General features: G+C 44.8%; 1 protein-coding gene across 1 annotated transcript in view; it reads left to right on the forward strand.

The window, feature by feature from the left end:
* brf1b (BRF1 RNA polymerase III transcription initiation factor subunit b) overlaps nucleotides 1-18414 on the forward strand; it is a 424707-nt gene that overhangs the window by 85834 nt on the left and 320459 nt on the right. The window contains exon 3 of the mRNA XM_059648920.1: nucleotides 14984-15157. Within this exon, the coding sequence (XP_059504903.1) occupies nucleotides 14984-15157 (174 nt within the window). The remainder of the gene's footprint in view (nucleotides 1-14983; nucleotides 15158-18414) is intronic.

The following is an 18414-nucleotide window of genomic DNA, read 5'->3' on the forward strand; positions in this document are numbered from 1 at the left end:
TCCGTTACATTGATGACTGTATCGGCGCCGCCTCATCTTCCCAAGAAGAGTTCGAACAGTTCATCCATTTCACCAACACCTTCCACCCCAACCTCAATGGCACCTGAACCATCTCCAACACATCCCTCACCTTCCTGGAACTTTCTGTCTCCATCTCAGGCAACCACCTACAAACCAATGTCCATTTCAAGCACACCGACTCACACAGCTACCTGGAATACACCTCCTCCCACCCATCTTCCTGCAAAAATTCCAACCCCTATTCCCAATTCCTTCGCCTCCGGCGCATGTGCTCCCAGGATGAGGCATTTCACTCCCACACATCCCAGATGTCCTTGTTCTTCAAGTGCCGCAACATCCCCCCACAGTGGTTGAGAACGCCCTCGAGCGTGTCTGCCTGGAAGTCAGTGGTGAGTGGGGTTCCACAGGGCTCTGTCCTTGGGCCTCTACTGTTTGTAATTTTTATTAATGACTTGGATGAGGGGATTGAAGGATGGGTCAGCAAGTTTGCAGACGACACAAAGGTCGGAGGTGTCGTTGACAGTGTAGAGGGCTGTTGTAGACTGCAGCGGGACACTGACAGGATGCAGAGATGGGCTGAGAGGTGGCAGATGGAGTTCAACCTGGATAAATGCGAGGTGATGCATTTTGGAAGGTCGAATTTGAAAGCTGAGTACAGGATTAAGGATAGGATTCTTGGCAGCGTGGAGGAACAGAGGGATCTTGGTGTGCAGATACATAGATCCCTTAAAATGGCCACCCAAGTAGACAGGGTTGTTAAGAAAGCATATGGTGTTTTGGCTTTCATTAACAGGGGGATTGAGTTTAAGAGTCGTGAGATCTTGTTGCAGCTCTATAAAACTTTGGTTAGACCGCACTTGGAATACTGCGTCCAGTTCTGGGCGCCCTATTATAGGAAAGATGTGGATGCTTTGGAGAGGGTTCAGAGGAGGTTTACCAGGATGCTGCCTGGACTGGAGGGCTTATCTTATGAAGAGAGGTTGACTGAGCTCGGTCTCTTTTCATTGGAGAAAAGGAGGAGGAGAGGGGACCTAATTGGGGTATACAAGATAATGAGAGGCATAGATAGAGTTGATAGCCAGAGACTATTTCCCAGGGCAGAAATGGCTAGCACGAGGGGTCATAGTTTTAAGCTGGTTGGTGGAAAGTATAGAGGGGATGTCAGAGGCAGGTTCTTTACGCAGAGAGTTGTGAGAGCATGGAATGCGTTGCCAGCAGCAGTTGTGGAAGCAAGGTCATTGGGGTCATTTAAGAGACTGCTGGACATGTATATGGTCACAGAAATTTGAGGGTGCAGACATGAGGATCAATGGTCAGCACAACATCGTGGGCTGAAGGGCCTGTTCTGTGCTGTACTGTTCTATGTTCTATGTGTCTCCCGCATTTCCCGCAACTCATCCCTCACACCCCGCCTCTGCAATAACCGCCAAAAGAGAATCCCTCTCGTCCTCACATAACACCCTACCAACCTCCGGATACAACGTATCACCCTCCGACACTTCCGCCATCTACAATCCGACTCCACCACTAAAGATATTTTTCCCTTCCCACCCCACCCTTGTCTGCCTTCCAGAGAGACCACTCTCTCTGCGACTCCCTCTCCACTCCACACTCCCCTCCAACCCCACCACTTTCCCCTGCAACAGTAGGAAGTGCTACACTTGCCCCCACAACTCCTCCCTCACTCCCATCCCAGGCCCCAAGATGACTTTCCACATCAAGCAGATGTTCACCTGCACATCTGGCAATGTGGTATACTGCATCCACTGTGCATGGTGTGACTTCGTCTACACTGGGGAAACCAAGCGGAGACATAGGGTCCGCTTTGCAGAACACCTACACTTGGTTTGCAGTAAACAACTGCACCTCCCAGTCGCGAACCATTTCAACTCCCCCTCCCATTCCTTAGATGACATGTCCAACCTGGGCCTCCTGCTGTGCTATAATGATGCCACCCATAGGTTGCAGGACCAGCAACTCATATTCCGCTTGGGAACCCTGCAGCCCAATGGTATCAATGCGGATTTCATCATCTTCAAAATCTCACCTCCCCCCACTGCATCCCAAAACCAGCCCAGCTCGTCCCCACCTCCCTAACCTGTTCTTCCTCTCATCTATTCCCTCCTCCCACCTCAAGCCGCACCTCCATTTCCTACCTACTAATCTCATCCCACCCCCCTTGACCTGTCCGTCCTGCCCGGATTGACCTATCCCCTCCCCAACTATACTCTCCTCTCCATCTATCTTCTCCCTATCCATCTTCGGTCCGCCTCCCCTCTCTCTCTCCCTATTTCTTTCAGAACTCTCTCCCCATCCCCCTTTTGTGATGAAGGGTCTCGGCCCGAAACGTCAGCTTTTGTGCTCCTCTGATGCTGCTTGGCCTGCTGTGTTCATCCAGCCCCACACTTAGTTATCTACAATTGACTCCAATGTGTTTGACTGTCACCTGCCCTCGGGGCAATTCAGGATGGGTGATAAATGCTGGCGCAGTCAGCAATGTCCCCATCCTGTGAATGAATTAAAAGAAAAGTCTGGTGCTGATCGCCACCCTTTTAGGAAGCAAATGAAGATATTTGACAGAGGTCAGAAAAGATTGAGAATGATTCCATGGTTGAGGACCTTCAATAATGAAGATTGATGAGAGAAATTAGGACTCTGTTTTCCTTAAGCAGAAAAGGCAGAGGAGGTTTGAAGGAGGTATTCGCAACCAGAGTGTGTCTGGGAAAAGTAAATAAGAAAAATTGGTCCTGTTTGTGAAAGAACTGTGTCTGTATGCATTACTTCAAGAGCGGTCTAACTGAGCTTATCAAAAGCATTTTCGAAGCAGGCAGATGATATATTCTACTGGAGAGTATGAGACACCATGCCAGGAACACCACCAGCCTTATCTAAAAGTGAAATGTCAATATAATGAAACAACAACACAGGGCTACATGCGTACCAAACAATAGAAGCAATATTGTAATAGACAGGACTGAGTGGTCTCACGACCAACTGATCACATCTGAGCTCTGCAGTCCTCCCACATCTTTTGGTAGCGTGCTGCATACAGGAGGCAACGGACGAGCGGTATTATTGCTGGATTGTTAATTTTGAGACCCCGATAATGTTCTGGGGATCTGGGTTCGAATCCCACCACAGCAGATTGTGGAATTTGAATTCAATAAATGTCTGGGACTAACAGTGTAATTGTCTGAAAAACACATTGGGTCACTAATGTCCTTTCGGGAAGGAAACTGCCATCCTCACCTGGCCTGGCTGACATGTGACTCTTGACCCACAGCAATGTGGATGACTCTTAACTGCTGTCTGGGTAATTAGGGATGGACAATAAATGTTGCCTTGTCAGCAACATCCTCATCCCATGAATAAAGAAAACTAGTTGTGAAGCAACTTACAGCTGGAGGAGGCTCCAAAGACATCCCCCCCACTGTCAATGATAAAGGAATCCAACACAGCATTGTTTTAAAAAAAACATGGCCAAAGAATTTGCACCCTTCTTGAGACAGAAATGTCAAGTAGGTGAGAGAAAATAGGAACTGCAGATGCTGGAGATTCTGAGATAACAAGGTGTGATAAAGGGTCTAGGCCCGAAACATCAGCTTTTGTGCTCCTGAGATGCTGCTTGGCCTGCTGTGTTCATCCAGCTCCACACTTTGTTTTCTTGGATTCTCCAGCATCTGCAGTTCCCATTATCACCTCACCACTTCCTTCTGTTCTTCTTATCGGGGCAACATTTATCTGATCAGTCGCCACAGTGAGTGGATTTTCCTGTCCAACTATGGGGACCTTCAAAGCTGGACTCACTTGACCATTCCAAATACCTTGATTGCTGGGGGTAATGGCACTGGACGAGAAATCCAGAGGCCTGGCCTAGCCTAAGTGTAACTTTGGATTTTGAATTGGTTTTGTTATCATATATTAAGGAAGATACAGGGAAAAGTGTTTTGTCATCACAATTCGGTACCATCTGAGTTACAAAAAGAATAAAAAGGAATAAGTTAAATAGAGTTCAACTTCTGTTTCAATGGGGTCTCAAACACTATTCCATGGCTTCTGCAAGGTGTATTGAGCCACAAAGAGCCTCTGCTCTGCGTACAGCAATGATGACACCAATGAGTGAACAGACTGCAGTTGCCACTGTGCCTCTGACAGTGCCAGGAATCTCCACTGTGGGCACTGCCACAGTCGAGAGTCCATGCTCTGGGCCTTCTACAGCTAGGAATATCCATTCCAGGCACTGCCACCACTGCAAGTCCAGTCTCTGGGCCTACTGTGACAAATAGTCCCTGCTCCAGCTAGTGCCATGAGTCCAGGTGCCACAGCCAGTAGTCCCTGTGCCATGCGTTGCCACTGCCGCCTAGAGTCCTGATCCCCGCTACTGATGCTGTAGCTGTAACCCTGCTGACACCGCTCCAGCCTTGAAGGTGAAGAAAGTTGTCAAAAACAGAAATAAAAAAAGTACAAAAAGGGGAGAAAGAGAGAAGGATTTTGCTTTATTTCAGAAATATGCTTCATTCGCTGTCTATGTGGACTTCAGTAAGGCATTCAACAAGGTTCCGCATGGTAGACCGAATAGTAAGGTTAGATCTAATGGAATCCGGGGAGAGCTAGCCATTTGCATAGATATCGGCTTGAAGGCAGGAGACAGAGGGTGCTGGTAGATGGTAGTTTTTCAAACTGGAGACCTGTGGCCAGCAGTGTGCTGCAAGGATTGGTGCTGGGTCCACTGCTTTTTTTGTCATTTATATAAATGATTTGGTCATGGACTAATGGTTAGTAAGTTTGCACATAACACCAAAATTGGTGGTGTAGTGGACAGTGAAGAAAGTTGTCTCAGAGTATGATGGAGACAACGCTGTGGAGCTGGAGGAACACAGCAGGTCAGGCAGCATCAAAGGATTAGGAAAGCCAGTGTTTCAGGTCGGGACCCTTCTTCAGAACTGGCAATTCTACACTCTGTTGTCTCTGACTCCAGCATCTGCAGCTCTTGCTATGTCAGAGTACAATGTGACCTTGATCAGACGGGCCAATGAGTAGAGGAGTGATACATGGAGCTTAAATTAGATAAAAGTGAGGTGTTGCATTTTGGTCAGGTAAAACAGAACAGGACATATACAGTTAATAGTAGGACCCTAGAAGTGTTGTTGAGCAGAGGGACTTAGGGTTTCAGGTTCTTAGTTCCTTGAAGGTGGAGTAACAGGTAGAGAAGATGGGGAAGAAGGCATACGGTATGCTTGCCTTTATAGGTCAGTGCATTGAGCATTGGAGTTGGGAGGTCATGTTGTGGCTGTGCAGGACATTGGTGAGACCACTTTTGGAATAGTGTTCAGTTCTGGTCTCCCTGCTCTAGGAAGGATGATGTTAAATTTGAAAGGGTCCAGAAAAGATTTACAGGGATGTTGCTGGGGTTGCAGGGTATGACCTATAGGGAGAGGCTGAATAGGCTGGGACTATTTTCCCTGGAGCGTCAGCGGCTGAGGGGTGACCTTTATAAAGGTTCATAAAAATCATGAGGGACATGGATAGGGTGAAGAGCCAAGGTCGTCTTTCCAGAGGGAGGGGAGTCCAAAATGAGAGGGCATAGGTTAAGAGTCATGAGGGAATAATTTAAAAGTGACACCTGAGGGGCAACTTTTTCATGCAGCGGGTGGTGTGAGTGTGGAACAAGCTGCCAAAGGAAGTGGAGGAGGTGGGTACGACAACAACAACATTTAAAAGGCATCTGGATGGATGCATGAATAGGAAAGATTTAGAGGGATGTGGGCCAAATGCTGGCAAATGGGCATGGATTGATTTAGATTAACTAGATTAATTAATCTGGTTGGCATGAACAAGTTGGGCTGAAGGGTCTGTTTCAGTGTTATTTAACCCTATGACTCTAGGACCTGATTAAACCCACCTGAACAAATGGGCACTTTGCCTGACCCTCTCCAACCACTGTGCTTCCCTTCTCAGAAATGAGAGATGATGCCCACTGCTGTACCCAGTCACCATCTCACTCACATTCCAGAGACATGGGATCAGCCAGGCCTGGTGTCGCAGCCCAGGCGAGAGCAGCACAGTGACTGGAGCGAGAGAGAGATAATGGGAACTGCAGATGTTGGAGAATCCAAGATAACAAAGTGTGGAGCTGGATGAACACAGCAGGCCAAGCATCATCTAAGGAGCACAAAAGCTGACGTTTCGGGCCTAGACCCTTCATCAGAGAGGGGGATGGGGAGAGGGTTCTGAAATAAATAGGGAGAGAGGGGGAGGTGGACCGAATATGGATAGAGGATAAGATGTGACTGGAGAGGGCTGGGAGGCAGGGAGGTGAAGTAGTATCTTCAGACCAGCCCAGGTACATGTACCAATCAGGGCAGACTCTTTGCAGCTAGTTATAGCCCCAGCATATATGCAGAATTGGGCTTTTTGCATTCTGGAGAATTGTTTCAATTTTAACTTGTGAGCTGGCTCTGTATGTTGACCATAACATGTATTTATATTGCATCTTTGCTAGTCAATTAATACAGAGAGCAAAGTGATGTTCTGGGCATCGGGTTTGAATATCACTATGGAAGATGGTGGAGCATGAATTCAATAAAAGTCTAGAATTAAGGGTCTGATGATGATGATATAAACCATTCTGAATTGTCAGAAAATCCTATGTGATTTGCTAATGGCCTTTAGGGACGGAAACCTTCTGCCCTTTCCTGGTCTGACCGAGATGTGTCTCTAAATTCCCTCTTCACTGGTTCCTCGGCAATTGAGAATAGGCAGTAAATGCTAGGAACACCCACATCCCGTGAATCGAAAAAAAAAGTTTAATATCTGTTAACAAGCCACTGGAACTAACGTTTAAGGAAGCAGAGAGGTTGCATGGTTTTGAGAGGAAATTTGAGTGTTCAGATAACTGAAGACACGGCTACCAATGATGGAGCAATTAAAATGGAGAATGTGCAAAGGGCCAAGTTGGAGAAGTGTAAAGTTTTGGTGGGATGGGGAGTTGTGCACTTGGAGGCTATTACTGAAATAAGTCATGCTAAGTTCATGGAGGGATTTGAACTGTTATATGAATTTTACAATCAAAGCTATTGTGGACTGGAAACTGATGCAACCCAGTGACCCTGGGGTGAAAGGTGAAGGGGAGCCAATAGATTTTATGTTCACAACAGGTGGTGGAAGGGTTAAGTCAGAAAATAGATCCCTGGGTTCACAGTTGCTCAGAAATGATGATATGCAGCCAAACCCAATTAATAGTGAAAGCTATCATGACAACATTAGTGTCGCAACAGAGATTTGTTTGACATCAATTTAGCAACCAGAAGCTGCAGTCTGGCTCCAGCCTGAGCCCCATATACATGTATAATTAAAAGAGATTGCCCTGTGGGCTTCAGAGTCTAGAAAAGGATGAGTCAGTGATGAGGGGGAAGGGGCCAGATGAACTAAAAGTAAAACAAAAGATATTACTGTCCTTCAAATACCAGACAAATCATTGCAAAATAAATAAATAACTCACCCAGTCTGTGGGCGTGAAGATAAGACAGAGGGTGAGCACATATGTGAATATCTTGTGGGTATGTAAACAGAGACATGCTTGTGTTTTGGGGCTTTAGGGGTGAGTGGGATAGGTGAAGAACTGGTAGCTCAGCCTTAAATGTAAAATAGTCTTCACTGATGTCAAAATTCCTGCAAACTGTAAAAATGCCATAAATTCCTGACTCGCTTAGTTCCAATTGCTCTGCTTCTGGAAGCTTAATATATCAACCAGCACCAATATGAATGACTGCCCATTTTGCCTATAAAATGATTCATCTCTCCGAATGACTCATACACTCTACTAGAGCTACAGGGGATACTGGAAAGCTTTCATCCATTGTTAGCCATATGGTTGAAGAATCTCTGGGTGGGAGTGGGAACAGAAACACAAAGCAAAAACAAGATGAACTATGCACACTATTTCCTCATTTAAGAAGCATCAATGGGAGTGTTTCCATTCTCTGAACATCAGATACAGTGACTCACTATCTCCAGTAACACAGGAAGCAGAGTCTGCTGCTTCTGCCCTCCCCATTATTGACGAAACCTGAATAACTAAATTGATGTGACTCTGCTTCCCGCATCGGCAGTCCCTACTGTCTCCAGACTTGAATGACTTCTCGTCTGGTGACAGATCAATCTCAAACGAAAAGTACTCTGTTCTGTCTCAGTTTCCTGAGAAGTGGGATGGATGGGGCAAAGATCTTTCCCTTGGATGGTTCCCATTGCAGGGCTGGAAAACCTGTCACTCAGTGATGTCTCATTTCTGTCACTGTGTAACCTCTGGGCAGATGCTTGGAGCAAGGGAAATAATTTTAAAGGAGAAAGCCAGACTCTGCTCACTGGAATGAAGAACATACAGGAGATAAACAAAATGTTTGTTGTGGTCAGAATTTAAGTGTTAATGGTACAGGTTCTCGTTATCAGTTATCAAGGAGCTTTAAACTTTGAAATTAAAAGCAAACCAGAAGGTTGCAAAGGAACTCAGATATTAAGGTTGTTGGGATACATATTACTGTCTCCTTCGACAGGTAAGATAGTGGTGAAGGTGCTAAAGGCCCAAGCACAAAGCCAGAAATCAAAGTTAACGACCTATAAACATGAAAGTAAAAAACTAATCTAAAAGAAGTGGAATGCAATGAAGTGGAGATCTGGAAATTAAAAACATAAATCCCAGATTGATCAGATTATGAAGGTTGCGAACAAATACTGCAGTTCATTTCTACAAAAAAAGTATAATTCCTTTTACTGATTCATAGGATGTGGATGTTGCTAGCTGGGCCAATGTTTATTGTTCATTCCTAATTGCCTTCGAGGAGGTGATGCTGAGATACCATCTCGAGCCACTGCACTCGCTGTCGTGTAGGGGCATCGTAGAGATGTACAGCGTGGAAACAGAGCACCCATCCATGTCGTCCAGATTTCCTAGATAAATCTGGTCCCATTTGCCAGCATTTGGACATTATCCCTTTAAACCTTTCCTATTCATATATCCATCCAGATGCCTTTTAAATGTTGTAATTTTACTAACCTCCATGGCTTCCTCTGGCAGCTCATTCCATACATGCACCACCTTCTGCGTGAAAAAGTTGGCCCTCAGGTCCCTTTTAAATAAACTGGGGCCGCGTGGTGGCTCAGCGGTTAGCACTGCGCCAGGGCTCGATTCCACCCTTGGGTGAAACAGACCTTGCCCCATCCATGCCCTTCATGATTTTATTAACTTCGAAGGTTACCTCTCAGTCTTTGATGCTCCAGGGAAAATAAACCCAGCCTATTTCAGCCTCTCCCTACAGCTCAAACCCTCGAAACCCGGCAACATCCTTGTAAATCTTTTCTGCACCTTTCAACGTTTCACAATGTCCTTTCTACAACAGAGACCAGAATTGCACACAATATCCAAAAGTGGCCTGACCAATGTCCTGTACGGCCGTAACATGACTTCCCAACTTCTATACTCAATGCACTGACCAATAAAGGCAAGCGTACCAAACACCACCTTCACTATCCTATCTACCTGTGACTTCACTTTCAAGGAACTATGAACCTGCACCACAAGGTCTCTTTGTTTAGCAACATTCCCCAGGACCTTACTATTAAGTGTATAAGTCCTCCCCGGTTTGCCTTTCCAAAATGCAGCACCTCACATTTATCTAAATTAATTTCCATCTGCAACTCCTTGGCCCATTGGCCCATCTGATCAAGGTCCCATTGTACTTTGAGATAACTTTCTTCTCTGTTGACTGTACCTCTAATAAACAGCGCTCACGGGGAAGGAATTCCAGGATTTTAACCCAGTGACACTGAAGAAACAGAGATGTAATTCCTAGTCAGATAGGTGGTGGTGTTCTTACCTATCTGCTGTCCCTACACTTAAGGTGATAGACGCCAAGAACATGGAAGGCACTGTAGTCTCAGTTTCAGATTGATACCAGCTTTGCTTAAGCCATCAGTTCAACCCTTGGTCTAAAGCTGCCTTGATTTCAAGGGCAGCCTTTGGAGTTCAGCTGTTTTACTAATGTTTGAATCAAGACTTTAATGAAGTTGGGAGCTGGGTGCTGAACAAGTGTTGTTTCATAGTGGTAATGGGAACTGCAGATGCTGAAGAATCCAAGATAACAAAGTGTGAAGCTGGATGAACACAACAGGCCAAGCAGCATCTCAGGAGCATCAGAGACTCTGATGAAGGGTCTAGGCCCGAAACGTCAGCTTTTGTGCTCCTGAGATGCTGCTTGGCCTGCTGTGCTCATCCAGCTACACACTTTGTTATGTTGTTTGATAGTACTATTTATGACACTCTCCATCACTTCAAGGAAGAATAGACTGACATGGCAGCAATTGACTGGTTTCAACTTGACCTGCTCTTTTTGTGCATGAGAAGTACTGGACAAGTTTCCAGATTGTTACCTACCTCACAATGTTGTGGTGTACTGGGAACAGCTTTGTGACAGTGCTTCATGTTCTTAAGCACCAGCTTTCCATACAGTTGGTGGAACAATAAATGTGGGAACAAGGCCACCTGTGTTTGGAGCAGTGAACAGCTCATTGTGAGCGAGGGAGTTGCTGGAAAAGTGAATGTCGGGAGAATGAAGGTAAATGCATGAGATGGGGAGGTTGCAAGGGGTTTGGAGATGGTGATCAGTGGGGAAGGAGACTGGAATGTTGCAACAAGATAGTAGGGAAGACTGGCAGTAAGGGGAATGGGAGAAACAGGGACAACTGTAAGACTGGGGGAGACTGCAAAATAGAGTGAACACGTTTAAACATTTGGGGCGGCACAGTGGCTCAGTGGTTAGCATTGCAGCCTCACAGCACCAGGGACCCGGGTTCGATTCCAGCCTTGGGCGACTGTCTATGTGGAGTTTGTACATCTCCCCATGTCTGCGTAGGTTTCCTCTGGGTGCTCCGGTTTCCTCCCACAGTCCAAAGAAGTGCAGGCTAGATGGATCGGCCATGCTAAATTGCCTGTAGTGTTTGGGGTTGTGTGGGTTATAGGGGTTGGGTCTGGTTGGGATGCTTCAAGGGGCGGTGTGGACTTGTTGGGCGGAGGGCCCTGTTTTCACACTGTAGGGAATCTAATCTAAACCTGTCAACAAAGGAACATTTAACTGACTGGGAGTCAGGAAGACTTAAAATATCTGAGTTGATGAATTACTCGTCGCTGAATTTTTTTTTAAGGTTTTTTTTAGTCATTCATGGATGAGGGTGTTGCTGGCTAGACCAGCATTTATTGCCCATCTCTAATTATCCTGTGGGTAGTTCAGAGTCACCCACATTGCTGTGGGCCTGAAGTCACATGTAGACCAGACCAGGTAAGGATGGCAGTTTCCTTCCCTAAAGGACATTAGCGAACCAGATGGGTTATTCCCAATAATCGTTTCTCGGTTATCATTAGATTCTTAATTCCATATATTTTATTGAATTCAAATTCCATCATCTGCTGTGGCAGCATTTGAACCTGGGTCTCTGGATTAACGATGCAGTGATAATACCATTGGGCAATCATCTCCCCATGCAAGATCTCCAGCTTAAGGCTTTGTATCTTGACAAATAGAAATGAGGTGCAGGAGTAGGCCATTTGGTCCTTTGAACCTGATTCACCATTCACCATGATCATGGTTCCTTCTCTATCTCAATGCCATCTCTTTGTGCTTTCTCCTCATACCCCTTGATGCCTTTAAAATTTAAAACTAAATTATCTGTCTCTTCCTTGAATATGTTCACTGGCCTCCCCAGCCTTTTGTGGTTCCACAGGTTCTCTACCCTTTGATTTAGAAAACATACCTCATTTCCATCATCAATGGTCCTGAGTCTGTCCCTTGTCTGATTGTATTCTCCCCGAACAAGGAAACCATCCTCCTTGGATCTAAACTGTGTAGACCTGTTAGAACTTTAGGCATTTCAAATAGTTTAGGAGCTGCTGTACAGGGAACAATGTTGTGGATGCTATTGTAAAGGAACATACAACATAGAACAATACAGCGCAGAACAGGCCCTTCGGCTCTCGATGTTGCGCCGACCTGTGAACTAATCTAAGCCCATCCCCCTACACTATCCCATCATCATCCAAATGCTTATCCAAGGACTGTTTATATGTCCCTAATGTGGCTGAGTTAACTACATTGCCAAGCAGGGCGTTCCATGCCCTTACCACTCTCTGAGTAAAGAACCTGCCTCTGACATCTGTCTTAAATCTATCACCCCTCAATTTGCAGCTATGCCCTGTCGTACAAGCTGACGCCATCATCCTCGGAATAAGACTGTCACTGTCCACCCTATCTAATCCTCTGATCATCTTGTATGTCTCTATTAAATCCCCTATTAGCCTCCTTCTCTCCAACGAGAAGACTCCAGTCCCTCAGCGTTTCTTCATAGGACCTTCGCTCCAGACCAGGCAACAACCTAGTAAATCTCCTCTGCACCTTTTCCAATGCTTCCACATCCTATAATGGGGCGACCAGAACTGTACATGATATTCCAAGTGAGGCCGCACTAGCGTTTCGTACAGTTGTAGCATGACATCACGGCTCCGGAACTCAATCCTTCTACCAATAAAACCTAATGATGACTAAATTATTAAAATTAAATGTGAGATTGAGTTCTCAGGTGTAAGAAAGAGATAATAACTGCCTGCTCAAAATGCTCCAGTTTTGTGACTCACTCAGAGATAGTGGATAAGCATATGGACGTAGGTTAGATGGGCTTCAGATCGGTATGGCAGGTCGGCACAACATCGAGGGCTGAAGGGCCGGTACTGTGCTGTTATGTTCTATGTTCTATAGTAAGAACTGCAGATGCTGGAGTCAGAAGTAATACGGTATGGAACTGGAGGAACACAGCAGGCACTATAACAGCGGCACGGTGGCTCAGCGATTAGCACTGTAGCCTCACAGCATCAGGGACCCGGGTTCGATTCCAGCCTCGGGCGACTGTCTGTGTGGAGTTTGCACATTCTCCCCATGTCTGCGTGGGTTTTCTCCGGGTGCTCCAGTTTCCTCCCACAGTCCAAAGATGTGCGGGCTAGGTGGATCGGCCATGCTAAATTGCCTGTAGTGTTCAGGGGTGTGTGGGTTATTGGGGGATGGGTCTGGGTGGGATGCTTCAAGGTGCAGTGTGGGTTTGTTGGGCCAAAGGGCCTGTTTCCACACTGTAGGGAATCTAATCTAATCTAATTTCTGAGTGAGTAATAACCCCACTGTGAAGCCTCTTCCATGAATGTTCACGTTGAAAAAGTTATCTTCCTCACTCTGGAAAGACCTCAGTGGATCTCTCTCCCACTGCAACTCTTTGGTAATCTCTTTGGCCCTGAAATTCGCCTCCTTAACCTGACGCAATCTGCCCATCTTCTCTCCCACCTATCTGCTCCTCCCACCTCATTGACCAATCCCACCACACCCTACCTACACTCGCCTATCACCATCCGATCTGCCTTCCTCAGCCCCACCCCTCCCTCTATTTCCTTCTGAGCTCCCTTCCCCTGCTCCCATTTCTGAAGAAGTGTCCCAACCTGAATCGTCAACTTTCCAGCTCCTTAGCTGCCTGGCCTGCAGTGCTCCTCCATCCCCGTACTGTGTTATCCCAGTTTTGTGATCCCAGTTTTCCATCCCTAATTGCCCTTAAATTCAGTGAACTCATGCTATTGAAACACATTGGCTGTGACCTCACCAATCTGAAATGTGTCTTTCGGTTGGTGGTAGAAGTGTGTGCCATTTTTTCTTTGGGTCAAACTTTGTTGCTAATTTTTGGCTTTGTTTTATACCGTTTTAAATATTCTGGAAATAAATGATATTGTGTTTTGGCTTTAATTGAGGGGTGATAATTATCAAAAGTATTGATGAAATTTTCTAGTTCTGAGTTAAAATTTTCCATATGTCAACACAAATGCAGCATGTAGTACAGGTAGCTGTATCACCTCATAACTGAGTTAGAGCGAATGACAAAGCAGCTGTCGAAAGCAAATGTAATCCCTGAAATTTTAAAAAGTAAACTTTTTAAAATCTTGAACTTGCAAGTAAAAATGATTTTGTGCCTTGCCTTATTAAATAAATTTCTTAAAAATGTGACATATGTATTGAATGGGGAGCAGGATGTCAGTCTGAAAAATAGCCATTCATTGCTATCCCTCCTTTAGACAATTCTGCATTCTTGTAACTTTTAGTTCCATTTGAATCACTTTTGTTGAATGTATTCCTGTGGAGCACCTTGAGACGTGTCAATATTTTAAAGACTATGTAAATACGGGCTATGATGTTGTTTACATGGAAGCAAAGAAAATAGCAGGAATAGGCCATTTGGCCCCTTGAGTCTGCTCCACCATTAGAACCATAGAAATCACACAGCACAGAAGGGGCTATCTGGTCCAGAGATAATGGGAACTGCAGATGCTGGAGAATCCAAGATAATAAAATGTGAGGCTGGATGAACACAGCAGGCCAAGCAGCATCTCAGGAGCACAAAAGCTGACGTTTCGGGCCTAGACCCTTCATCAAAGAGGGTCCATATTGGTCTGTGCCAATCCCAGATGCCCTTTCTAATCATTCACTGTGCATGATTATTCAATTCAGTACTGTGTTCTCACTTTCTCCTATATCCTTTTGATTGTTTTAGACTTAAGAACTATACCAACTTATTTCCTGAAAGTCTTCATTGTTTTGGCCTCAACAGTTCCCTGTGGCTGAGAATTCCGTGGGCTCACCACTGTCTGGGTGAAGAAATTTCTCCTCATCTCTGTCTTTTCTTGCCTAGACCCTTCACCTCGAGGCCCGAAACGTCAGATTTTGTGCTCCTAAGATGCTGCCTGGCCTGCTGTGTTCATCCAGCCCCACACTTTGTTATCTTGGATTATTTAGGATATCTGGTTAGCATGGACAAGTTGGACCGAAGGGTCTTTCCATGCTGTATGACTCTGACTAAGTTCTATTTTGTGTTTGCTTTTACTTCTAAGGTCGGCGACAGATTCACCACCTGGGTAATCAGCTTCAATTAAACCAGCACTGCCTTGATACTGCCTTTAACTTCTTCAAAATGGCAGTCAGCAAGCACCTGACCAGAGGTCGAAAAATGAGCCATGTGGTCGCTGCCTGTCTTTATCTGGTCTGTCGAACAGAGGGGACTCCTCGTATCCTTTGCAAAAATTACACAAAATCTAAAACATTCATTAATGGAGGTTTTAAAGTGTGTTAGACTTCAGTTTTGTTTTAAAACTCCAGATAACCTGTTACCTTTTTTCTGAAGGTTATCTGTATTTTGAATGTCTGCAGTTACTGTAAGCCAGCTCTGTTCTTTGTGATTGAAATGCCTGGTTGATGAAGAGTAAAGCTTTCAGCACATGTAAGTGCATGGGTTCACCTCATTTTATTAGCTCCGGTGAATGTACATGCTGGACAGTTTCCGTACCTAAGATTAGTGTGTGAAACCCCGTCAATGCACATGAATATAAGACCATAAGACATAGGAGTGGAATGAAGGCCATTCGGCCCATCAAGTCCACTCCGCCATTTAAATCATGGCTGATGGGCATTTCAACACTACTTCCCTGCACTCTCCCCGTAGCCCTTGATTCCTTTTGAGATCAAGAATTTGTCGATCTCTGCCTTGAAGGCATCCAACGTCCCGGCCTCCACTGCACTCTGCGGCAATGAATTCCACAAACCCACCACTCTCTGGCTGAAGAAATATCATCTCATTTCAGTTTTAAATTTACCCCCTCTAATTTTAAGGCTGTGCCCACGGGTCCTAGTCTCCCCGCCTAACAGAAACAACTTCCCAGTGTCCACCCCTTCTAAACCATACGTTATCTTGTAAGTTTCTATTAGATCTCCCCTCAACCTTCTAAACTCTAATAAGTACAATCCCAGGATCCTTAGCTGTTCATCATAAGTTAAACCTACCATTCCAGGGATCGTCTGTGTCAATCTCCGCTGGACACGCTCGAAGGCTAGTACGTCCTTCCTGAGGTGTGGGGCCCAAAACTGGACACAGTATTCTAAATGGGGCCTAACTAGAGCTTTATAAAGTCTCAGAAGCACATTGCTGCTTTTATATTCCAACCCTCTTGAGATAAACGACAACATTACATTCGCTTTCTTAATTACGGACTCTACCTGCAAGTTAACCTTTAGAGAATCCTGGACCAACACTCCCAGATCCCTTTGCACTTCTGATTTGCGAAATATTGAATTTGGAAATGTTCAGTTGCTACAACTCAAGGACAATGACTTTTTGCACAAGTGTAGGGCCAAGGGAGCAGTACCTCATCAGATAGACATGGGGTAAAGAAGAGACTGGACCAGAATCATGTATCTGCATCCCTTTGCAGGCTGTTTCAGTCCTCAGTTTGGTTCCCCTCTTGTTTTTGCAGCATCAGGAATTTGTGCATGTTAAAGGAAGTTACACCTTCCCACAAAGGAGGCTCAGAATTCCAGCTTCTAAGTCATTGAGTCAGTTTTGCCTTTCCAAATGAAGAATGTTGCAGTCAGCCCTTGGATATCCTAGATTTAGGTCATTCTGATGACATGGTATATTTCTTAGAAAATATACCTTGCTATCAGCTTGACTATGGTAGTCAAATTGTGGCATGCACGTAGTGAGTTGGAATAGATTGTTTATAAAGATTAACTTGACCTCGGAGTGATCTTGCGTTGTGAGTCATTGAGCCTTCATGTGGATCAATAGGTAAATCTATTTGCTTCCCGTCTCATTTCACAGAACTAAAATGCTGCTGGAAATAAAGGGTCAAAAGTTTTATGAAGTTAATATTCTCATATTCTCACTGCATTATCTAGCCCCCCCCCCCCCAAAACAAATGTGACAGACGTGGTTTTAGCAGGGAGTGCTTCCCTATTGAAGTTTCCATGCAACTACATGGTCTTTGTGGTGAGTTCACAGATGCAGGTCACTACTCCGCAAGTCATACTAGTCACTGACTTTGTTCCCCCGGTGCAGATGCCAACATGATGTGATCATGCTGTATTGTGTTGATTTATGAAGCTGTTAAACGACTGAAGAATCAACTCTGATATTCCGGTAGGCAGCAACTGGACCAACAAACTTACCATCCTGTGTTGCAGCTTTTGTAAATATACCACGTGTACAACAGAAGTTGGGCTTATCTTTCCGCTCCTGAGGGTTCAACCTGAGTAAACTTGGCAAATAATCACCGTGCTTACTAATTGAATTAGAATGTGATTGATTATGTCATTAATACAACATTTTGCTATTGTTTGTCACTGTCACTAACTGAATTAATTGTAGGACCTTCTTCCAAAAACAGTGTTCATCAACTGTGGCAGCAGATATGATATTAGTACCTCTTCTGTGGTGTGAGGTTTTCCACCTTTTGAACTTCCTCAATCCTTTGGTGTGAAGTTTCAAGTGACTAAATATTACCACCAACAGCATCGAGTGCTAAAATATCTTATCACTAGTGGCCGTGCTGGTGACTGCATGAAAAAAATTGTTGTGCATGGTTTGCTTAAAGGTATCTGTAAGGGAGAAATAGTTTTAAGCTGTTTAAGTGCAGCTCATAGTAAGTATTTACAAGATCCAGTCCAGATAAGAGCCTTTTCAATGTACTTTTTGTCTTGACTAAAAGTTTTGGATATAGATCCTTTTATGTTGCAAGCAGAGATTTGCAAGTTGAGTAAGTAGCCATCCAACTGCTAATGCGCTAGGGACTTGGGTCAAATCCCACAATGATAGATGGTGACATTTTTAGTTCAATAAAATCTGAAATTTAATAAATCTGGTCTAATAGCAATCGTGAAACCACTGTTGCTTGTCGTAAAGTCCCACCTAGTTCATTCAGGGATTTGTTTAGGATGGAAGGTTTCCCTCTCTTACCTGGTCTGGCTTACAAGAAACTCCAGACCGACAGCAACGAATTTGACTCTAAAACTACCCTTTGCAATGCCACTCAGTTCGAATGGCAGTTATTATCATATTGTTTAGATGAGGCACTTTTGCCCCTCAAGTATGTACTGTCAAAAGTATGCTGCAACCTACACTCGTCCCACTTTTCTGCACAAGGCCCATAGCCTTCGATGTTATGAGACTTAAAGTTCTCACCCAAATGCTTTTTAAAAGCTGAAGTTTCCTGGCTCAACTGCCTTACATTCCATACCCCTACCACCCTCTGAGTGAAAAATAGTTTACTGAAATTCCGTCTAAACCACCTGCCTTTCACTTCTTCATCATCCTGTCTATTCCCCAAAATTAGATACAGCACTGCATTGCCCCTGTAGGGCCATCTGCATGTTGATGTGAAAAGCCCTCATGTATAGATTTCAAGAAATCTATCTGTCTAAAGTGATGATTATCCGATTAATATTGGGGTAGTTGAAGTCCCCTAGTACGATTACCGTATATAATACCCCC

This window comes from Stegostoma tigrinum, chromosome 10 (genome assembly GCF_030684315.1).
Source record: "Stegostoma tigrinum isolate sSteTig4 chromosome 10, sSteTig4.hap1, whole genome shotgun sequence".
Classification (NCBI taxonomy): domain Eukaryota; kingdom Metazoa; phylum Chordata; class Chondrichthyes; order Orectolobiformes; family Stegostomatidae; genus Stegostoma; species Stegostoma tigrinum.